We start from the raw sequence: 24,340 nt of genomic DNA, 5'->3' as shown, positions 1-24,340 counted from the left end.
AAGGGAGAGGAAAATGCAGGGCATGCCAGGGCTGCAGTCCAAGTGGATAATTCTAGTCCTGGTAGCAATTAGAGGCGACCCATTTGGCAGTGTCCGCTCCTCTGCAGGAGGGTTGTTGCCACCATCTTTCCTGCCAAGAGTGTTTCCACAACCTTTGTGGCCCTGGTTGGAGTAGCCTGGTTCTATCCAGTGTGGAGAACTCAGTTTTCACCTTAATCACCCTAAACTACCAAGCAGGATGAAGCAGTCTGCCAGACTCTCGGTGGGAGAAGCCATGTAGCAGAAACGTGGGACCCCTAGAGCTTCCTGCCCCCATGCCCACTGGGACTCCATTCTCAGTCTCTTCCTCCTCTTCCGGATCTGCTTTTGGCTCAGTAGATACTCTTAAACCTCCTCCTCTGAGATGACTGAAAATCCTCCAGTTACTTTCCTACATGAAACAGGTTTGTCAGAGACTGAGTGCCAATAAAATATATTGAAAACAAAAAGGTAGGAACAAGACCTTACAACTCACCTAAAATTTGGGGGGGGGGAAATTATGGTACATATTAGAATAGGGAGAAAAGAAGTGTATATTTACTGTTAACACTGACCATTACACTACCTTAGAATCCTGAAGAACAAAGCTCTTACATTATGCATAATGTTCTAGCTGAATTCTTGTCTGGAGATGTGAAGGAGTATTTTGAATGAAGGTGAAGGACAAGAAGATAAAATGCCTTTCAGTAGATTAGACGGCATTATAAAGAGCAGATCTTTAGTTATTCAGAAGCGTGTTATTGCGCTCTGAATTCAGTGAATCCATCTTGCCCACACATCTATTTCCATATATCTCTATGCAAAGAACAGGTAGGCCAAAGAAATAAGATACTGGGTACTTGTTAAGCAGTATAATTCAATAAGAAGTCTGTCGCTGGCCGGGAGCGTGAGAATTGTCCTTTGATCGTGAGTGTCTGACACTACGGTAGAAAAGAAATTATTTTCAAATTTGGTTTTTATTTTTTCAAAGTTACGTATATTCATGTGGTTTAAGGGATCAAATGGTCCTACAAGACTTTTCTGGAAAAAAGTAGCAATCTCCTCCTGGCCCCTTCTTCTGCTTTCTTTTTTCTTGGTCCCCAGAGGTAACAGCATCCAACTCACAGCTGTTTCTTTTGTATTAACCTCCATTTAACCAAATACCAGGCATTTAGGGCTACTTCTTTATATTTATGTTTAGGTGCTACTGGTTTACAACTATGGAAGAATTTAGGTCCCTTTCACAGATTTTTCTGACCCCTTCAACCCACTACCACCATACACATGAATGCTTTCCATTCCCCCATCTTCCCAAAATCACTGCATCAGAAGTCTGATTAGATCAATATTCAGTATTCACATCGTCATGATTATGTAATATATTTTGATTACTTTTGTTTTCCTGCCCAACTTTTTGTTTTCTCTGGATTTAATAATTGTGTCATATTTTTGTTTTGTTTTGTTTTCTTAGTTCTCTACGTACTAGTTACCAGTCAACCCCCAAAGTCTCTTCCAATTATCTAAATATGCTTTCAAAGTATTCAGTTACTTGAGATATTCAACTGTTTTTAGTTCCATCCTTTTGAAGACTTCTTTCCTGGAGTCTCCTCAGGGACCTCCCCCATTGTGGACTGGTTATTCTCTGCAATTGGTGTACTGCTATCGTTCTGGGCTATCCTCTCACCATCATCCTGGAGGCTGCCTTCACCTCTTCTGAGTCGGTGCCCCTGTTTCTTGGCTACTTAGTTTACTAGCTCTTTTGGTAGAGCACTTCCTTTAGAAGCATCCTGAGAATGAGTGCACGTGGGATACATACTTTGAGAGCTTACAGTTGGAAATGTTTTTATCATGTCTTTACACTTAATCGGTACATTATATTAGCATATAATTCTAGACTGGAAATCATTTCCTTTCAGAGTGTTAAAAGCATTGATCCTTTGATTTCTAACTTACAGGATTGTTGTTGTGAAACCTAAAGCCATTCCGATACCTAACCCTTCATATGTGACTTTTTTTTTACCCCCTTTTCCATGCCAATAGGACCTTTTCTTAGTGGTGTTCTAAGATTTCATGATGTGCATTGGTACGGTTCTATTTTCATGTATTGTTCTGAGAATTGGATTGGCTCTTTCAAACTGGAAACATATGTCTTTTGATTTGGGGAATTTTAATGATCTATTTGTTGATAATTTCAAGCCCTCTTTTTCCTGTATCCTCTTTCTCTATAGCTTCCATTAGTCAGGCATTGAAGTGACTCCTGGACTGATCATCTGAGTTTTCTTATCTCTTCTCACATTTTTCATTTCTGTTCTTTTGCTCTGCTATGTGGACTACTTACTCAATTTTATTCTCTAAATCTTCTATTGATGTTTTTAAGTCAACATTGATTCTACTACCATATTTTAAAGTCTATATTTCTAAAAGCTTATTCTTGTTCTGTGTTGCTCTTTTTAAAAAATAGTACTCTGTTTTTGCTTCATGGATGTTTCATATTTGTGAGGATGTTAATTATATACATATTAGATATATAATTATAAAATATATATGAAAATAAATTATTTGTATATAATTTTAGAAAATATATATTAAACTCTCTGCATAGTCTTTCCCCTCCAGTTTACTTTCCTTCTGTTTACTCATTCAATCACTGAATTGTACGTCTGGTGACCCTTGATTGCCTGCTTATATTTAAGAAAGGGGCACTCACTAAAAAGCTCATTGGCAGCTATGTACACGTGCACTGGTTTCTCATCATCTGGTTTGACATTAACTGAGAAATTTGTTTGCCCATATCTTTTGTTTTTTTCTTTCGGGTTGGTCAGACTCTCCAGAGTAAAATCTTATAATTTCCTGCCTGGAGGAAATAAACCTGGCTGCCAGCATTCTGTGAACTGAGTAGAGAGTGCTCAGACAGAACCTCAATATTTTGTATGTGTGGTAGGCAGTATAACAGCTCCCTAAAGATGTCTGTATCCTAATGCTCAGAACCTGTAAATATGTACCTTATGTGGCAAAAGAAACCCAGTAGATGTGATTAAGTTAAGGATCTTGAGACGGGAAGATTATCTTAGATAATCCAACTTCATCTTCAAGCCTCATCTTATACCACTGTCCTCTCTCTCTTACCTTGCAAAGTGACTTGTATACAGTCACCCCTCAATACATATTTGTTGAATAAGTGGATTGATCAACAAATATGTTAGAAAGAAGAAAGGATACATTTTAAAATATATCATTTTAAGGACCGTGATCTTATTTTCAAGTTTTCCTACTGGGTCAGGTTAGAAAAGTGCTATGAACCCAATGGCTTGATAAATGTTTACTCTTGACTTTGCCTTTGGAGCCAAAGGACTGGTTTGAGAAAGGGAGAGAGAATCTAGATGGAAGAGGAAGTAAGGAGGTCATCTGTTTTCCAGCTAATGAGCTGGGCAGTGTCAGGCGGAGGAGGTGGCTGCACTGAGGCTAATATACCTTCAATCAGACAATGTATACCTAGATCCTAGCACAGTGGCTGGCACAAAAAGATACTCAATAAATATCTGTTGAATTGATGAAAAAAAAAATGGCCTTCCTACTTTACCACATGCCCTCCAAGCTACAAGTAACCCTTTATGACTTCCTACTTAATGCTGCCATTGAAGATCACTTTTGCCCATTTTTAGCTCTATGTTTTGATAGAGGAAAAGTCAACATGTTATTCATCTACGGTTCAGTCAAGTCATACTATTTTAAGGACAACTATCCTAAGTCCAATTTAGAAGAGGTCCATTTATTATTCCACTTCATAAGTATTCCACTGCACATTCACAAAGACGATGTCCTTTCAAAGTCATTAGAGATCTCATTTCTTAAATCTAATGTAATTGCTGAAAAAGGAGCTTGTTCTAAGAAAGAACAAAGAATTGAGCTACAGTTTAATATGGATGGCAATGCCAATATGTTGTTGAGCATTTTCTGCTGTGGTTCACTTGGCTCCAAGGACAGTCAGCACAGTAAGCACTTGCATAAAAAAATGGAGCTTATCTTGCTGGACCGAAAGAAGGTACCCAAGTTCACAGGGCCCCAGGAGCTTGGCAAAGGGTGGTCTGGCAGAGTTTTGACACGCTATTATGGGATAAGATTGTGGGTAACTGGAAAACCCCTTTCTGGCATATAAAAGATGTAATTATCTGGTAGTTCCTTGAAATTCTTCAGCTAGACTTTTATTTATTTAACCAGTGATGGCAAATTACCTCAGCTTCTATGCCAGCATGATACATCGGTAATGGCTGCTAGAAGCCTATAATGATAAAAGTTCTGAGGTAATATTGGGGCTCATCAAGAAAGTGTTGTCATAGATTAGCAATGTCAGCTATGAGTTTTGGAATAGGGATTGGTGTCACGCCACATATCTAATATCCTTTTAGGCTTTTTTTTGGTCTTATTAAAATCTAAGTAATTATATCTAAAAATCCACATAATTTTCACATAAATTCTGTAAAGTAAGTACTGTTATAGTCTTCATTTTTTTTTTTTCGGATGAGGAAACTTAAGGTACAGACATATTGTTTCCAAAAGTATATTGCCAATTAGCGGTGGAACTTATATTTGAACACATGCCTCCCTAACTCCAGAGCCCCTCCAAGTTTTAACAACCATATAATCTTCCCTAAGAATTCTAGAGTGCTGATATTTAATGCTATCACTCATTTATACCCTAGAGTGAATGAGTTCCTTTCTATCCTTACCTAAGATAGGAAAATATAAAAGATTAATAAGGTTGGCAGGGCTGAAGACAAACTACCTACTTTACAATACTGTTTAAGACTGATTCTTAGTCTAAATATTGAAAACATGACTTAGTATATGACTAGTCAAGGAAATATGAATTATTCCTGGATTATTTAAGTACATCTGTACCATTTATATTTTGAGATCCAAACCAAGTAGAAGCATTACTCTCAGATGAGATTTTTTTTTTTTTTTTTTCGGTACACGGGCCTCTCACTGTTGTGGCCTCTCCCGTTGCGGAGCACAGGCTCCGGACGCGCAGGCTCAGCGGCCACGGCTCACGGGCCCAGCCGCTCCATGGCATGTGGGATCTTCCCAGACCGGGGCACAAACCTGAGTCCCCTGCATGGGCAGGCGGACTCTCAACCACTGCGCCACCAGGGAAGCCCTCAGATGACATTTTTCATCCTTTGAAATGTTTTATTCTAAAAGTAAGGATGTTAATCACTACGTCACGATGAGTTTCCAAATGCAGGTAATTGTACTTTGTTTTCCTTAAACATTTAAATGTTTTTCTTTTAATGGGATGATCTCTCTATTTATGGAAACATATTACTATCACTTTCCCCAAATATTTCTCTAATTAATTGTTAAAATCATTTGTAAATATGCGATTTACAGCATTCATGTAAAACAGTTTGGATATTACCCAAAAGCAGGGAAAAATACAAAACCAAAAAATCTTCAAATATTTGTAGTTGGTGTTAGAAATGTCAGAGTACTGTTTGATTTCTTGCATGTTCTTTTACAGAAAAATCTGTCATTGCTCAACCAATATTTATTTTTGAAAAGAGAAAACAAACTTTTAAGGTAAGATCAAGTTACTTTTCTTTGATTTTTTTTTTTTTGAGGTATTTATTTATTTTGGCTGCGTTGGGTCTTCTTTGCTGTGCGTGGGCTTTCTCTAGTTGCGGTGAGCAGGGCCTACTCTTCGTTGCAGTGCGCGGGCTTCTCATTGCGGTGGCTTCTCTTATTGAGAAGTACCGGCTCTAGGCACGTGGGTTTCAGTAGTTGCAGCATGTTGGCTCAGTAGTTGTGGCTCACAGGGTCTAGAGCGCAGGCTCAGCAGTTATGGTGCACGGGCTTAGTTGCTCCGCAGTATGTGGGATCTTCTCCGAGCAGGGATTGAACCCGTGTCCCCTGCATTGACAGGCGGATTCTTAACCACTGCACCACCAGGGAAGTCCCTCTTTGATTTTTACTTTGACAAGATTGTATTTCGAGAAGCTAGCTATACTAAATGATATCACTGCTGCATAAATTTATCCTCCGTTCTTCACTTAGAGGAGTAGTAACTCCAGAATATTTACATCATAGGGATTTACTGACAGCAATTTGGCTGAAATGGGAAGCCAGAGGCCTTATCTTGAAACTATGGATAACATGCCATTTTTACCAAATTATCTGGGGGTTTTTTTGGAGTGACTGGGAAAGGGGAGGGGCTGAAAGAGATTAGGAGGGCTAAGGCTCATCATGCGTTCCCCACCACTGACCTAGCTTAAAACTGGATATAAAATAAGTTCTAAACTGCAATATATGATTCAAAAGAAATCTTAAAGACTCTATTTGCTTTTTCAGCATCATACTAAAATCACTTGCTTTGAAAGACAAACAATAGCATTAGTAGCATTCTCACTTTAGCCTAACTAGTATTTTCTTGTTATTCATTCTTACTTATGGAGGTAATTTACCCTACTACCCACAAAACTAACTAAAGAAAAACTCAACTCCTAGTGAGTAAAGGTGAGCAGCTTTTCCTAGCCTAGCTGAATAGACCTGGCTTCTGAGAATTCTCTTATAAAGTGACAGGGTGAAAGTCTGATTTGAGAACAGCAAACACTCAGCTCTCACTGGTAGCTTTGTTTCCTTCCAGAGACCTGCAGAAGACACCCTGTATGAAGCAGCAGAACATGGTAATGATTTGTATCCTGTATTTCAAAAGCAATCTTTATACAAAGAGATAAGTAGGCACAAGCATTTTGGCGTGTGGCACAGACAATGTAAAATCGAATGGTTTTTCTTGTTTTTAAGCATGCAAGTAGACTGGCTCTTGCTTTGAAAGATGACGTGTAGGTCTTTGAGAACACTGATGTTAACAACGCTAAAATCCCATGATTCTCCACTGCCTGTACTTCAACCTTCCAAAAGCATTCTCTATACAATCTCAGAATTTGTACGCAACTTCTTGCCAAAGCTACTTGTTTCTAATTGTTTCATAGTAGGATGATATGCCTATCGGTTTATAATCACCAAGTTATTAACCCCAATATCTAACACTGTGCTTCAGGAATTAACACATTGTCAAACGATGATATATCTAGAGAAAAGGAAATTCTGTTTCTCCTCTCATATCATGGATTGAGGCTAATTTGTTATTGCAATCAGTTTTACCCTTCACATTGAATTTCTTACAGAGTGTAATGATTCTTCAAGAAAGCGTGTCCGGTCTTCATCTTTTACTTTGCATACTACAGATTCTCAGTCCCAAGAAGGTAGGTATAGCCTTGACTGTTGAGTGTTCACTGTTATGTTTACTATGAGTGTGACACTACTAAGGGACTTTTCAAACACGTAATGTTTAAAAATCTACCCATTGACAGTGTTTATAATGTACTGTATGAAAATAGCAGTCTATAAATGAATTGCACAGTGAGTTATTATTTAAAAATTCAATTAATCAACATTGGAAAAAAGACTGAAAGGATATAAACCACAGTGTTGGCAATGGTTATCTTAGGTAATGGGATTACAAGTGATTTGGTTCCCCTGTCCACCACCCCCTGCCCGCTCCACGCCCCCACTCCGACCTTTGTATTTTACTGTGTTCACAAAGTTTCTGCATTAAGCATGTATTAGCTTTACAATTAGGAGAAACTGCTATTTCCTCCTAAGTAAACATCTACTTAAATAAACAGATGTCTGCTTTTAAAAAAACACTTTATTCTAAGAACTTTATCATATGCTGTGTTTTGAATAAACCATTAACTTAGTTTGCCTCTCTCCTATACTCAAAGCACTCTGGTGACTCCTTTTATGATAGATCACACTGCCCTCTGTTGCATCATACAGCTATTTATGTATATGTCTGTCTCCTCCACTGAGAGTTCCTTGAGGTCATCTTCATGCCTGATAGAGTGTCTAACACACGATGATCATGTAAATATTTACTGAATAATTCTCACCAGAGGCACTCTTTATTTTTAATCGATAAAAATACAAAGATTTTTCTAATCTGGTGATAAAGAAAATTTTCTAAAACAGCAAAAATCCAAATCAAAAGAAAAACAAAACCCACTTCCTTATTGACTCCAGTTTGCAATCTGCTTTTAGCATCAACCTTGTCCCAGAAGCGACTAAGATCGTCATCCTTCACGGATCTCCCGACCTTCCCCCCTTCTGGGCCAGGTAATAAAGAACTTCTTAGAACCTCAAGCCTGACACTCTGACTTTTCAGAATCCATTCTTATTCACGATGAGCTTTCTTTTTTGGCTACTATAAAACTCTGACATTTTAGTGGCAAATAAACTAGGGGCCTTAGCAAAGTATGCATGGAAGAATACCTTCTGAGTACTAGCCCCACAAATCTAGACAGTATATCTGTTTAGTTTTGGTAGAAAGTTTAAGCTTGATTACGTTTTTTAGGATTTCATGTTTATGATAGCATTATTTTATGTAAGGTAGCCCTATAAAATATAGTAACTTGCTTTATTTTCCTTATTATTGCCCATCTGTACAGTTTATAATATATGTAGTACTCAAAATATATAACTATGTGTAGATTCTCAAAGTTTATGCTTTAAATTTATATTCTAAAGTTTAGAATATGATTCCTTTTGAATTTTTCACTAATTAAAACATTACCTCTTTTTATTTGAAATTTGTAATACTTTGTTAAGTAGAACTATTTTATCATAATAAAATATTTGAAATGGTTGAAACATGCTCTACATCAAGATTATGATTTGTATTCTTGTATATTTTTGTTTCTACTGAACAACCAACTGCCTTTTCCGAGTTAAGCTTACCACAAGAAACAGAAAATACAAACTATTGACTTCCTTTTAGCGTATTCTACCCAGGAACCACAGAGTTTTCAAACTAATGAATTTATATTCTTATTAACAATTCCAAGCGTGACTGAGCAACGATATGGTCAGACACCTTTCACATACAGAAGAGATAAGTTCTAGTTCAATAAGCCCCATCTATATCTGCCTGACAAGTTACAGACATTAAGAGGAATAGGGGTCTTAATCCCAGAGGATTTGTTTTATTGTATTTGTGCGTAAAGTAAAGGGATGGCTTTAAATTATCTGGAAAACTGCTTCAATTCATTTTCTAAAAATCAGACACACATACAAAAAGAATGAATTAAAAAAACCACTGATATTACCAAGCACATCCCATTTTATGTTGTGCAGAATCTTGGCGCTGTTGGAATGGAGACAAATAGTACAATTTTAAATGGCCCATTCAGTGTTACTTTTTAATAATAAAGATCATAAAAACCATGTAATTGAACTTTGAATTAGAGAAGCTATTCTACCCCAACATTTAAAATATTCGAAGAAGCAATCCTTATTCTTTTCTCATCTCCTTTAATCCAACACTCAAAGGTTGCTATTTCTGCGATTTGCAACCAAGAGGTGATCTCTTTGAGATGTGTAGTACAGACATAACCTCGTTTTATTGAACTTCACAGATATTGCATTTTTTACGAATTGGAAGTTTGTGGCAACCGTACCTCGAGGAAGTCTATGGGTGCCACTTTTCCAACAGCATTTGCTTGCCTTGTGTCTCTGTGTCATATTTTGGTAATTCTCACAATATTTCAAACATTTTCATTATTATTATACCCGTTATGGGGATCTGTGATCAGTGATCTTAGATGTTACTACTGTAATAATAATTCTGGGGGGGCACTTAAACCACGACCATATAAGTTATGATGGCCAACTTAATAAATGTGTATGTTGACTGCTCCACCAACCAGCCTGTTCTCCCATCCCTCTCCCTCTTCTCAGGCCTCCCTATTCCCTGAGATACAGCAATATTGAAATTAGGCCAGTTAATAACCTTATAGTGGCCTCTAAGTGTTTGAGTGAAAGGAAGAGTCACATGTCTCTCACTTTAAATCAAAAGTTAGAAATGATTAAGTTTAGTGAGAAAGGCATGTCTAAAGCCAAGACAGCCCAAAAACTAGGCCTCTTGCACCAAACGGTTAGCAAATATGTGACTGTGAAGGAAAAGTTCCTGAAGGAAATTGAAAGTGCCACTCCAGTGAACACATGAATGATAAGAAAGTGAAACAGACTTCTTGCTGATATGGAGAAAGTTCTAGTGGTCTGGAGAGATGATGAAACCAGCCACAATATTCCTTCAGGCCAAAGCTTAATCAAGAACAAGGCCCTGACTCTTTTCAGTTCTGTAAAGGCTGAGAGAGTTGAGGAAGCTGCAAAAGAAAACTCTGAAGCTAGCAGATGTTGGTTCATGAGGTTGAAGGAAAGAAGCCGTCTCCATAACATAAGTGTGCAAGGTGAAGCAGCAAGTGCTGATAGAGAAGCTGCAGCAAGTTATCCAGAAGGTCTAGCTCAGATCATCAATGAAGGTGACTACACTAAACAACAGATACTCAATGTAGATGAAACAGCCTTATACTGGAAGAAAATGCCATCTAGGACTTTTCATAGCTAGAGAGGAGAAGTCAGTGCCTGGCCTCAAAGTTTCAAAGGACAGGCTGACAATCTTGTTAGCGGTTAATGCAGCTACAGACTTTAAATAGAAGCCAGTGCTTATTTAGCATTCTGAAAATTTAGGGCCCTTAAGAATTATGATAAATCTACTCTGCCTGTGTCCTATAAATGGATCAACAAAGCCTGGATGATGGCATACCTGTTTACAACATGGTTTGCTGAATATTTTAAGCCCACTGCTGTGACCTACTGCTCAGAAAAAGATTCCTTTCAAAATATTGCTGTTCAGTGACAATATATCTGGTCACTCAAGAGCTCTGACGGAGATGTAAAACAAGATTAATGTCATTCATGCCTGCTAACACAACATTCACTTTTCACCCCATGGATCAAGGAGTCATTTTGACATTCAAGACTTATTATTTAAGAAGTACATTTTGTAAGGCTATAGCTGCCATAGACAGTGATTCCTCTGATGGATCTGGACAAAGGCATTTGAAAACCTTCTGGAAAGGATTCACCATTCTAGCTGCCATTAAGAACATTTGTAATTCATGGGAAGAGGTCAAAATATCAACATTCACAGGAGTTTGGAAGAAGTTGATTCCAGCCCTCATGGATGACTTTGAGGGGTTCCAGACTTCAGTAAGGAAATAAGTACAGATGCCGTAGAAATAGCAAGAGAACTAGAATTAGACGTGGAGCCTAAAGATGTGGCTGAATTGCTGCAATCTGATGATAAAATTTGAACAGATGAGGAGCTGCTCCTCATGGATGAGCAAAGAAAGTGGTTTCCTGCTCATCTAGTCCTGGTGAAGATGCTGCAAAGGTTGTTGAAATGACAATAAAGGATTTAGAATAAACTCAGTTGGGGGTTTGAGGGGACTGACTCCAATTTTGAAAGAAGTTCTGTGAGTAAAATGTTATCAAACAGCATTGCATGCTACAGAGAAATCATTCGTGAAAGGAAAAGTCAACTGATGCTGCAAACTTCATTGTTGTCTTATGTTAAGACATTGCCACGGTCACCCCAGCCTTCAGCAACCACCAGCCTGATCAGTCAGCAGCCATCGACACTGAGGCAAGACCCTCCCCCAGCCAAAAGATTATGACTCTCTGAAGGCTCACATGGTGGTTAGCATTTTTTTAGCAATAAAGTATTTTTAAATTAAGATAGGTATATTGTTTTTCATAGCAATAAAGTATTTTTAAATTAAGATACATATATTGCTATTGCACACTTAACAGACTACAGTATAGTGTAAATGTAACTTTTATATGCACTGGGAAACCAAAGAATTTGTGTGACTCACTTTATTGTGATACTCATTTTATTGCAGTGGTCTGGACCCCAATCAGCAGTATCTCTTTGGTATGCCTATAATTCTATTCTTGCAGCCAAGACCACAGTCTTATCCCATCAATTCACTTCATAGAAAAATGGCCTAGAATAATGGTCATCTTTACCTCTCTCTTCGGGTATCATTAAAGAGTGGGGAAGGGGCAGAATTTGCTAACAGTTTTATAACATTCTATAAGAAATATATATTAATGCACACAGATGGTTCACTACCAATTCAGATTTTATAATCTGTAGAATTTCTCTCAGTATTCAATTCCATGATTCTAAAGAAAACTGTCTATTTCACTTGCGACCTAATTTTCACTTATTTTTCTGAGTAAAAAGACGGTAGCGAAACTCATCTTGCCATCACACTTTTTTAGCAGAATCAGTGCTCTCATGAGCACTGCCTACTACTCTGTTAGTGCCAACAGTGACATCTACTGGTGAGTTCAGTGCAAGACGGTTAAAACAGTAGAAACTGACTATAGGTTTAAAAATTTTTGTAAACATGTTTTTTACAGTGAAGAAAAACAATGTTTTTATGACATCAACTTTTGTGCAAAGGAATGTTGATACGAACAGTGCAGAACAAGGTATGTAGCTTCTCTTTATTACAAGAACCTCAGAAATTTTGTTTTACCATCCATATCTTAATCTCTGTGTGTGTGTATGGTGGTATGGTGGTTGAGTGACAAAACATGAAGGAAAGCATTTGGTAAGCTAAGTCCCATGATCAAAATGAATAGTTACTGGGTAAAAGGTAGGCAGGAAGAAAGTACTAGGCAGCTCACTGGCTATTTTGACTTTGATTAGTTAACATTGACCCCTCGCTTAATCATGACTTTAGAAAATTAGCATTAAATTAGTAAAAAAATAGAGGAAAAGTATTTCACTAAAGATATATTGACCCTTTAATTCTGTTCTTTTAAGGCCCTGTGAAACATTCTGAACATGTTCTAAGACCTGCTATCTTGCAGCCACCTCAAGCTCAAAAGTGTATAAAAGTAAGAAAAGCATTTGGACACGATGTGCTGGAATCCTGCAAGAGTAGAGAAAAAAACAAAAATAAGGTAAGAAAACCTCCTATGGTAGGAATGACCTCAATTCCCCACCCTTCTTTTGGTAGATTGTTGTGGGCCCCCATATCTGGAATTAGGGGCTGCCTGACCTTTGTTCTGTTGCTGAAGCAGCTACCAGGCTGGAAAAACAGCTGGACAAGATAGCCAAAAGCCCTCAGTAACCTTATTAAACTTGTCCTCTTAAACTGGAGGGTTGCTCCCGGGAACAAGTCTTGTGTTATCTCCTAAGCTGTAAAGCTGAGTCCTGTGTAGTGGGGACCCTTGGGGTCTTGTTCTGGTGCATTGATCCCATGTGAGAATAAGGGAGCAATGCGGTGGCAGGGGCCAGGAGTCAGATGTCAAAAAAAGGAAAGGGATTTTTTTTGTATCTTCAACTGGTGGACATGCTAGCGTGGCTTCCATTCCAGACCATCTTCGTGCAAACAGGAGTAAAGAACTACCTCCACAGTATAATTGGGAGGGCTTGGGAAGCCTCTGGAGACAGAAACAATTTCTCTCTTCCAACTGAATCGCTTGCTGTGGGCCTTTCTAAGGAGATATTCATTTTACTCAGGCCATGCAGATATGGGCTTGGGGATATTCTGTTGCTATAGTTCTATCTGTGTCTTCCAGAAGCAGACACTTGAGAGGAAGGGAACACAGGATCAATAGGGTGGAATTTGAGAGTTATTCCATCAGTCATTTGCTTCCAGCTAAACTACTGAGGGTTGATCACCTGGTTTTGTTTTTTTTCCCAGACTGAACATGAGGACAGTGACACATGCAAGTGTTAAAATACCAATCATTTAATCAATTCAGTGAAAATAATCTGATTGGTACTAATCCTACCTTTACTGCTATTTAACTGTGTTTTCATTGACACATGGAAGTGTTAAAATATGAATCATTTAATCAATTCAGTGAAAATAATCTGATTGGTACTAATCCTACCTTTACTGCTATCTAACTGTGTCTGCATTCTTAGACAAAGCACCCAACCTTCTCTTTTCTATCAGTGAAGTGAGGGAATTGAACTTGGTCAGCATTTACCATCATTTTTTTTTGCGGTACGCGGGCCTCTCACTGTTGTGGCCTCTCCCGTGGTGGAGCATAGGCTCTGGACGCGCAGGCTCAGCGGCCATGGCTCACGGGCCCAGCCGCTCCACGGCATGTGGGATCTTCCCAGACCGGGGCATGAACCCGTGTCTCCAGCATCAGCAGGCGGACTCTCAACCACTGCGCCCCCAGGGAAGCCCTACCATCATTTTTATATTTCCAAATCTTTTTCTTTGTTAAGACATGATTTAATGAGACCCATTATGAATTTTAAAAATCATTTAATCATTTATGCATGATATATGATGTGACTTTTAGGTATAACATATTTTAAATTTCAAATCAGTATTTTATTAAACATTTTCACTTAAATATAATCATCACTATATTACATAAATTCTTTACCTATTTAAGGAGTGATACATGTTTAATTTGTTTTAAAGTATGTAAGAAAAAGTATTATGTGTTGACTAATTTCTAAAATGTTATTACATTGCTTTTGATTTTGGAATGGCATGTTCTATAAAGTATAGATTAAAATTTTTATTGCACATTATATCAAAAGTTGATCAATATTTATTTTTGCCATGATTTTTTGAAATCCTGCATTGCATGTATTTAAAATAAAATTTGTAACAAAATAAAAATAAAGCATAAGATAAATTTTCAGACTATTGTTTGTAAGCATTTCTTCTTGAATAACTTATTAAGGGCATAAATAGAACTTAATCCTGATAAGTGAAAAGCCTAATTGGATATGCCCATCATTGAATTTTCTCCATTGAATGATGATTTTTGAAGATCTAAAGACAAACTATATATAAGATGCTATGTCAAATGGATAATTAATATGAACCTGCTGTATAAAAAAATAAAATTAAAAAATTAAAAAAAAAGATGCTATGTCAGAATTCTGACAAAATATTATAATTTATAGATCTAGTAAGAATTATCTGTAGGTGAATTTTATCAAACACTTATTTTTATGATCTTTATTAACTTGTATATCAAAATTAGAGCAATTTTCATTCATCCTGTCATTAATTTTGGTCACTTATTGAATGTAATTCAAATAATATATGCCTAATAACAACTATCTCAACCAACATAGAGTTAAAAACTACCATTTTGGCTGAGATAAATCATCTGAGTGACTGAGTCATAAGGATGTACTTTGATCTTTGCTAACCAACGGCACATACTCTCTTGACACATATTTCTCAGCTCTCAAATTCTGTTACAAAGGGAAAAATACTCAAAATTATTTTTATTGATTGATATAAAATTAAAGTGGAAACAGACCCCATTTACCTTTAAAGATAGGAAGTCCCTGCAACATCTTTGAAAATCCCTGGTGGAGGAAGGGATGTGTTCACAAAACACTGAGGACACTAGATTAGATAACAGATAGGGGTTCCTTCCAGTTCTAAAACTGCTCACTCCTTCATTTATACATTAATGCAGGTAAGGTACATATGTATATACACATCAGATGGAGTAACTAACTGATTTAGTTACCAGTCGGAAGTTTCTAGAGGAAGAGATGGAGTTTTCTCTCACACTGGGTGGCCATGATGGTGAAGCTCTTAGGGTGTTTCCAGGAATTAAATAGTCCTGAAAGATATTTACTAATCTAGAAATGAGAATTAACTCCACTTGGCTAAAGGGGTAAAAGTAACAAAAGGAGGTGGGATTTCTGAATGTTCACGCTCAGTCTCTGGTGTCAGGCAGACCCAGGCTCGAATATCAGTCCCCTTTCCTTGTTGCCCAGGCCTGCCCCCATTATTTAAGCTTGTTAGGTCAGTTTACTTACCTGTAAAATGTGTTTAATAGAAGTACAAAGTGTATAGAGTTGTTCTCAGGAGCGTATGAAATAATGTATATAAAATGTTATAAAACAAAGTAAGTTTTCAACACATTTATGTATCTAGTAAGGCAGTTTAAATGAACTTTTTGATGGATCTTTTTTCTTTCAGATTTCTGAGGAGAACTCCTATTTGCTAAGTGAAAATTTACCAAGTGCCAGAATTTCAGTCCAGCTGTCTACTAACCAGAATTTTTTAGGTCCTACATCAGTAGGGTAAGTTAGTGATGGGGAAACAGGTGTTGTTCTTTCATTCTTGCTTTCTTTTATCATTATAACCATTTCCGGGAAAAAAGTTTCTGACATTGTACAGATAAAATGCCAAGATTTCTGTTTGAAAGGAGATTTTATAAATATACAAATTTAAAATGTTTTTTAAAACATCTCTAATATTTAAATATTATCATATTGATACTGGATCATCTCTGTTGTCTTGTTGACTTGGGTAAGTATGTTTCAAATAGGTACAGCTAAATTTTTATTTAGTTAGGCATTAATTATTGGCTAATAGATAGCCTTTCCATGGCATTCTTTCTTTCCCCTTTTAAATTATTTCTGGCATTATTATTTATTAACATAGGTTGGATAGACAACAAAGAAAGCAGTAGAAATATGCAAAGTTAAAGTTAATATTTACTAGCATCACCAGTGATGAGGGCATGTTTGATCTGAGAGAAGATTACAACTAGCCGTGGACATTCTGGACTCGTGATTAGGGCCCACGCAGGTACCTCAGCCCTTACATACTGTGCACACTGGAGATGCAATAGGGATCCCGGAGTCCATCTGCCAACAAACAGAGGGCTGCATGTCTTTGAGTTTCTCATTATGCAAAACACTTAAAACACTAAAAAAAAGTTTCTGGGAGGGAAAAACCAAATTAAACCACTGCACACTCAAGTATAACTGAGAAGACAGATTGGCTTTGCTTTTGCCCTGAGACCTTGGATCACTAAAAGCATTGGCCAGTTGGGCAAGAGAAGAGTGGAGACTGGAGACGGGAGATGAGTCAGTGCTGGAAAAGCAAAAAGATAAGGGCTGGGCAGCTCCCCTGTTGATCACACAGCCTGTTTGGACTGGTCTTGGCCAGCGCTGTAACAGCCGTCAAATATTTTGAATAGCATCCCTGGAAGTACCTATCTCAAGTTTTCCATCATTTCTCATTAACTTCAGATAAACAAAAGTTAGCAGATGTTTTTATGCTTTACACAAATCTATTAAATCATCTGATTATTTCATGTGCTAAGTTTTAAAATGGCTATATTCATTGCTACTATATTTAAAATAGCAAATGCTTATTTCTTTTCCTTAGATGTCAACCAAATGAAGATAAGTATTCTTTTAAAAGCTGCAGTTCTGATTTCGTTTTTGGAGAAAACATGGTAGAAAGAGTTTTGGTAAGATTTTGGCAAATGTTTCTATTATTATATAGAGAGCTGTCACTTCAAATTTCTGAAGGCAAATTAATTAAGACAATGTTAAATTGGAGCATACTTTTTAACTCCTGAGTTCAGAGGCACATTTCCTATCTTTAACTGGAAAGGTTCTCCTGGGAAGCAAGTTCTAGTTGTTAAAATAATAGACAAGAACCACAGAGGAAGGGAATTGTATAATTATAACATTATTACTGATAAGAAACACTAAATACTTCTTTGACTTGCATTAAACCAGAGGTACCCAAGGAAATCCCAGAACTATCTGCAATAGTTAGATAAACTCAACTGGTCATGATATTTTAATACAGTTTTTCAATAGCATTTTTTATAACAAGATGCATTTAAAATCATTTGCCAAAGTTTTCTCATTAACCACAACTTTCCCCTTCAAGCTTTTACATTGAAAAGCATTTTTGCTAGCTGTAAGAGGAAAATCATAGTCTTTTACTTGCCTAGGAGGATGTACTTGCCAAGTGGAACCTCCTGATTATTATTACCATCATCCTTAATTAATACTGAGCATCCTCCTACATGAGGCAGTTGCTGCTCTGTCCTCCGTAGGGCACGTTTCTAAAACAGAGCATGATCTACAGTGGGAAATTATACAGCCAAGTGGAAGCTGTGCAGCAAATGTGCCCATGGTTTTATCTGGTCCAACACATCTTTATACTCTTTCCACTTTCACCCAGACCAGAATCTTGGCTGAGACAAGACAAGGAAGCTAGCTTGTCTCAGGGCTATTAGTTACATGAAGAATCTCACGGAGGATGTACAGATTTTAAAACCTGTGCAAGGGCTCAGAATAACAAAAGGACCACCGACTCATGAGGCCTGTTTATTCCAAGATTTTAAGGGCTTTCACAAATCAGTTACTTTTAAGATCTAGTTTATTCTACACCTGCCTCAGGCTTAACCCCAATTCCAAGAGAAGTATCACAGCTTCTCAGCTTTGAGGCGCCCTTCCGCCACTCCCAAGATGGTCAGCTCCGGCAATCCTAGAGCTGTTGACCTACACCTTTGGATCTGAACCAGAATGGACCAACTTCCAGGCAATATATTTAGGCACGTTTATTCTAGATTAGTCGCAGCTTCTGTAAGATGTCACAGACACAAATAAAATACTCCTCAAACCTCATGGGATCAACTTTAACATTCAACTCATTTAACAGACATGGATTGTGTTCTTATGATATATAAAGCATTGGCATTGGTCTCAAGTTTGGTGGCATATTACAATCGTCTGGTGAGCCTTCAGAGGACTCATGCCTGGCCATCTCCCCTAACCAATTAGATCAGGATCTCCATGGGTGAGGCCAGGTGTCAGGTGATTTGACTATACAGCCAGGATTGAAAACCACCTGGGTAAGTGGTTATGCAAAGCTAAAGACCCTGTCCTCTAGAGACATTTATAGTCCAGTAAAGGGAAAGACAGAGATACCTATACAAATGAACTACAGAGGGAATTACAGATTTGGTGTGAGGAGGTAGGTACCTGTGTGCATTTCCTATGGACGCTTCACCTTGACTTACAAAGGAACCTGAGCTTCCTGTCTCCTTAAGCTGATAACATGCTAGGATAGCAGGAGCTGTAGCGATCACCTGTGTTTGTCCTCTAGTTAATCCTGTAATCCTGTGGCTGTGTGATTTGGGGGCCAGGATGCCCTCTTGATTTGTTTGCTGACCACGTGCTTTTAAGAGTAAGTCATTAAACTTTCTGTGCTTTAGTTTCTGTTTTCTTAAAATGGAAATAGTTACACCCATCTCTACCAATTTTAACAGATTATCTTGATGTCCAGTTAAATAATGTGAAAGAATCTTGAATTAGTAAGGGAAAATACATAAACCTAAGTTCTGAAGTATTGTCCAATTCTCCCTGTTCTGCAAGGAGCTACGCAGGGGGCTGTACAGGAGGTTATAAATGGCATGGAAATTACTTGGTCTTTTTTCACACAGGCGTTGATTACAACACATGTGCGAATCCCCAGGTATGCAGCCTTAAAAAGTGATTGTTGGCAAAAATTGTCTTAGAGGAAAAGTTAGGATTCCTTCTGTAGTGATGATGTGAGACAGCTAGTGGGTTCTTTGGATAACTTTTTAATTTTTTAAATGAACTGGATAGAAAGAGTGGATTGTTGAGAATACTGAAATACCTTGAAAAAGTGACAACAGCTGCACCTCCTTCTAGGCATCAGGTTAGTGTGGTGGTAGCATGGAACAGCTACTACCACCTTTTGGGTCTCGAAAAGCTTTCCCATTGCCCCTGGAACTAGATGCCACCTGAAGTAGGCTGGTGGTAACTAGATTGTTTCCTGAGATCAGAACCAAGGTCTTCTAATAATGGGGAGGAATTCTCTGTTCAGCGCAAAAGGAGCCCAAAACAAAAACAGAGCTTTCGGGTTTGTTTGCCACCCTGAGAAGAACAAAAGTATCTCTTGGCTTACTGCAAATATATGGGGATACAATTAAGTAATACATCTTTTTCCCCCACGTAGGGTACTCAAAAACTCACTCAGCCTCAACTTGAAAATGATTCATACATCAAGGAAAAACCATTCAAATTCACTTTAAAATTTCCTATCAACGCTCCAAACTCAAGTAAGAATTATTTCATTTGTAAAACATCTGATTCAACTGGTGTACTTCCTGTTTTTCCATGTCATTTGTTTAATATCTATAAAATACAAAAACAATAGCCCAGTGTTTTAAAATGTTTGGTGAAGATTAAAGCATATAAACATGATATATAAGCTTTAATAATTGTTTGACTTAATGATATGGGGGGATCGTTAAAGAGATCTGCCTCAACTCAAGCAGTTTGATTTTTTGGAAACGCTCGTTGTAAAAAGCTAAGGCTACATGCATGTTAACAGGGGCAAGGAAGAACTTTCACAGTAGGGAAAATGGGGCGTTTTATGTGTTCTTTCCCCCTATTTTCTCTCAGGAACAGACTCTCTTAAGAATATACCCCTAACTGAATCAGCTGCTGCTTTCTCTTCTAAACCATCACCAAAATGTTTGCTGGAGAAAATTGATGTCATAACCGGGGAGGAGACAGAGCACAGTGTGTTAAAGGTCTGTGCCTCATGTATTGCTCTTCCTGGCCGCACCTCCACGTGTGGAATAAGCTACCCTTAGCAGAGACAGCTTGAAAAATAAAGGCAGAAGTATACTTTCCAGAAAGACTGAGATGCTTAAATAAAAATGTTATAGGCTTCCAAGGATTATACCAATATTTTGTTGTATTCTTACATTTGTATGTATAATTTGCAGGAAAATGGATTGCTGTCTTTACAACCATGCCAGTTAGTCCCTTAGAAAGAAGACAACCAAGGACCCTGCCTTAAAACAACCTATGTTTTACACTTTTCATGTCAGCTTTTATAATTTGTTGTTATCATATGATTTAAAATTCTATTTACACTGAAAGTTAAAAATGCAGATAAGATGAATTGATTTCAGTTCAAGATAATAAAAAGGTTTTTTGTTTTCCTTTAAAAGTTCCTTTTTTTAAATTGAAGTAGAGCTGATTTACAATGTTGTGTCAGTTTCTGCTGTGCGGCAAAGTGACTCAGTTATACAGATATATACATTCTTTTTTAGATTCTTTTTCATTGTGGTTTATCTCAGAATATTGAATACAGCTCCCTGTGCTATGCAGTAGGACCTTGTTGTTTATCCTAAAGGTTCTTTTAAGTAAGTTTTGAATTTCACATGAATCAAGAATTTCACAGATATAGTATATAGTGTCACACCTAGGATTCAAATGTTGAGTGGTATAGCTGTCAATCTAGGCATATAAAATGTAATTACCACAACTTAATCATTTTCAACAAAGCACAGATTTCCCTTAGCCTTTCTCCATCTCTTTTACCCCAAACTCTCTTCATTCCTATTTTCTTCCCCCTTGATCTACTGATACACTTACTGTACAAGTGTGTCTCACAGCCTAACTCTCAGATCAGATTAATCCCAGATTCACTGAAGTAATCACTAGGGGTGAGGCCCTGACATGCTATATTTTTAACAAGTCATCTAGGTGATTCTTGTACATAGTAGTATTTGAGAACCACTGTTAAGCATTAAATTATAGTATGGTACTCTGTGGTATCACATGCTAGTTCAGATGCTGTATTTGTTAAAATTTTTAAAACATACAAATAATTCCATGACTCCTTAACTTTCAGATAAATTACATAATTCAAATAACATTGTTTAATTTAAAAGTTGGTATATATAGATATATTGTTAAGTGGAAAAGAAAGATGCGGAAAGTATTTATGGTATTCTACCATATGGTATTCTATTTTTATAGAAAAAATAGGAGAAAAATATATACATATTGGCATGTATATACATACAAATATCTCTAGAAGGATAAACAAAATATTAGCAACAATGCTTACCTGTTGTAGGGGGTGAAAACTGGTAGATGGGGAACTAGTGTTGGTGGGGTTACTTTTCACTTTGTACATCTTTTTGCTTTTTAATGTTTGAACTATTCAAAAACTGTATTGTTTCAGAAGCTAAGTAAAATTTTAAAGCTGGTTTAGAAATCATTAACAAAGGTTATTCTGGTAAAATATCAGACAAATAAAAGTGTTATAGCATAGGAAAGAAATCACTTTGAAAAATTTTCTATATTTTGACATTTAAAAAAATTGTCCTTTAGATCAACTGCAAGCTTTTTATATTCAACAAAACAACACAGTCCTGGATTGAAAGGGGCAGAGGAGCTTTGAGACTGAATGACACAGCAAGCAGTGATTGTGGAACATTCCAGTCAAGACTAAGTAAGGAATCATTTTGTAAAGCGAGTCAGTATTTCTCAGGGAAATTTTTCCAATATAAGCACACATCATTTTCTGGAGATGTGTAATGTGTCAATAAATTAGACTGCTGTCAGTAAATTAAACAATATTATTTTTAATGTACTATAGGAGCTTCCTATTTAAAGTAGGCTCTGATGTCAGACTATACAGGTTCTAGTTCTGGCTCCATTACTAACTGGTGACCTTGGACAAATTACTTAATCTCCTTCTGCCCCAGTTGCATCACTTTAACGTGGAAATAATAGAAGTCCATGACTTAGTGAGTGTGAGAAATCAGTGAGATAATGCACGTAAAGCACCTATGACCGAGCCCAGCAAACATCTAAATAGTGATCTCATTATTATTTAAAGGAATGTGATGAATTTATTTTTGAAGTGGAATCGTTTTTCTAAAAGAGAATATTTGCCCTGTACGTTATTCTTGGCATTCTAAACACAGTGTGTGGGTTGGGATGAAAGGTCAATTTCCAAGTAAATAAAGGTGTGTGGTTATTGAATCCTTCAGGCAGAGTGTTGGTCAGAATTTGGTCAGCCAAACCAAAAGCCTGAGGAGGTTTCTGGCATCCAAAAGACACACTGGGCATTGTTCAGAGGTCCAAACTGAAAGTAAGCACAGGCAGAGATCTGGGCCGGGGTGGATGGGTTTACTGGTCAATATCGGGTGGTCAAATCTTGTGCAGGAGACCACAGGTAGAAGCTGGTAAATGGATATCTGGTGAGTTTCAGATATCAAGCTCAAGAAGTAAGGAATAGAATTCAGACTAAGAGAGTTAGGAGCCCTGGCAAACAGGTTTCTAAATAACCTGACTATCATTCCCAAGGCAGGTATTAGCTGTTTTCTACTCTGGTTTAATTTCACTCCTTCCACTACTTGCCAAAAAAATGCACAAAACAACTTTTCTTTTAATTATACAGGTAATACATGTCCATTACAGGAGACGGAAAATATGGATCGACAAGAAGAAAAAAAACTAAATTACTCATAGGCCTATCTTCCCGTAGTAGCTAGCTTCTGTCAATAAAATATATTCTTAAGGACTTTGTATACAATAAATGTATACAATCCATTGAAAAATTTGTGATAAATGCTGTTTATAGTACTTTGTAACCTGATTTTTTCTTTTGCATAGTATGCCATGGTCACCTTTCTACATTAATAATTATCTTTCTTTAGTATTCTTAATGAGTTCATAATATCCTCAATAGCTGTACCATAATTTATTTAACTAATTCCATTTTTTGAATGCTTAAAGTTTTCGTTTCAGTTTTCTCCATTATAAACAATTCTTGGGTATATATTCTTCAGACCATTATGTCCTCAAAGGAATTCTAAAATTTAACCATTTTTTAATATTATAGTAAAAAAAATATAGCATTTTTAGCATTTAAGCTAATAAATAGGTCCTCCAACATAATAAAGCCCAATTTGGAAACCAAATTATAATCTAGTCAATTAAATTACAATTTAGTAGTGACAATAGAGTCTGAAAGACAACTACCAGATTTATTTGCTTTCCAAAATGGCAAATTCCTCTGAAAGGCTAAGGAATCAACTGTTCTAAAGTCTGATAAATTCATCTTCCTATTTTAGTTATGCACAATCAAGGCAGCCTGAGGCTGATTCTCAATAGTAAACTCTGGGCTCAAATGGAGATTCAAAAAGCAAACCACAAAAATTTACGAATAACAGCTACTGATTTAGAAGACTATAACATCAAAGTGTTTTTAATTCAGGTAAGTGACAAATTTCAGCGATAGAGGATTATCCTACTATATTTATAGATCTCTGCAGTCACTTATTTGTTTTTTTCATTTTATTAAAATAACCTATACCATTAGCAAAAAATCAGCCATTTATTATGGTTGTTTACAGTCTAATATAAGACCTAAATTTTGCATGAAATTTAGAGATTAACAACAGTTTAAAGCAGTCAACTGGTACTGGTCCCAAGACATTTGTACTGGTATATGCTGTCAAACCCCTACATTTTTCTTTACTATTAAAATTATGTCAACCATCTTACTAAATTCCAGAGAGACTACTGTCAGGATTGGCTCCTAGGAGGCCAGCAGAATCCACACCCTGATGCTTACACTGCGTGCTGAAATTGAGGCTTTGAAATCACTGGAAAGGAACCAGTGAGAAATGGAAAAACACAGGGCTAGCAAGTTAAAACAGCCAGTCCAATAGCAAATTCCAATTCTGGATACAAGTCAGTCTCCAAGGTAACAGGATGGGAGCACAGCTTTAGCTGTTCCGGCAGCAGGAA

At 37.1% G+C, this 24,340-nt stretch overlaps 1 protein-coding gene across 2 annotated transcripts in view; it reads left to right on the top strand.

Annotated features, from left to right (window-relative positions):
* Nucleotides 1-24,340, top strand: part of RANBP3L (RAN binding protein 3 like) — a 46,204-nt gene that overhangs the window by 16,949 nt on the left and 4,915 nt on the right. Inside the window, exons 2-13 of one of the 2 annotated variants that reach the window (XM_007461843.1) lie at nt 5,540-5,598; nt 6,662-6,701; nt 7,203-7,280; nt 8,119-8,193; nt 12,349-12,420; nt 12,758-12,897; nt 15,918-16,021; nt 17,118-17,202; nt 19,734-19,836; nt 20,183-20,313; nt 21,911-22,031; nt 23,662-23,804. In XM_007461843.1, coding sequence (XP_007461905.1) covers nt 5,540-5,598; nt 6,662-6,701; nt 7,203-7,280; nt 8,119-8,193; nt 12,349-12,420; nt 12,758-12,897; nt 15,918-16,021; nt 17,118-17,202; nt 19,734-19,836; nt 20,183-20,313; nt 21,911-22,031; nt 23,662-23,804 — 1,151 coding nt within the window. The remainder of the gene's footprint in view (nt 1-5,539; nt 5,599-6,661; nt 6,702-7,202; nt 7,281-8,118; nt 8,194-12,348; nt 12,421-12,757; nt 12,898-15,917; nt 16,022-17,117; nt 17,203-19,733; nt 19,837-20,182; nt 20,314-21,910; nt 22,032-23,661; nt 23,805-24,340) is intronic. The other variant, XM_007461844.1, reaches the window with a different exon arrangement.

The sequence above is a fragment of the Lipotes vexillifer genome, unplaced genomic scaffold, assembly GCF_000442215.2.
Source record: "Lipotes vexillifer unplaced genomic scaffold, Lipotes_vexillifer_v1.1 scaffold715, whole genome shotgun sequence".
Classification (NCBI taxonomy): domain Eukaryota; kingdom Metazoa; phylum Chordata; class Mammalia; order Artiodactyla; family Lipotidae; genus Lipotes; species Lipotes vexillifer.
The sequence above is the reverse complement of the archived record's forward strand: the minus strand, read 5'-3'. Positions and strand labels throughout refer to the sequence as shown.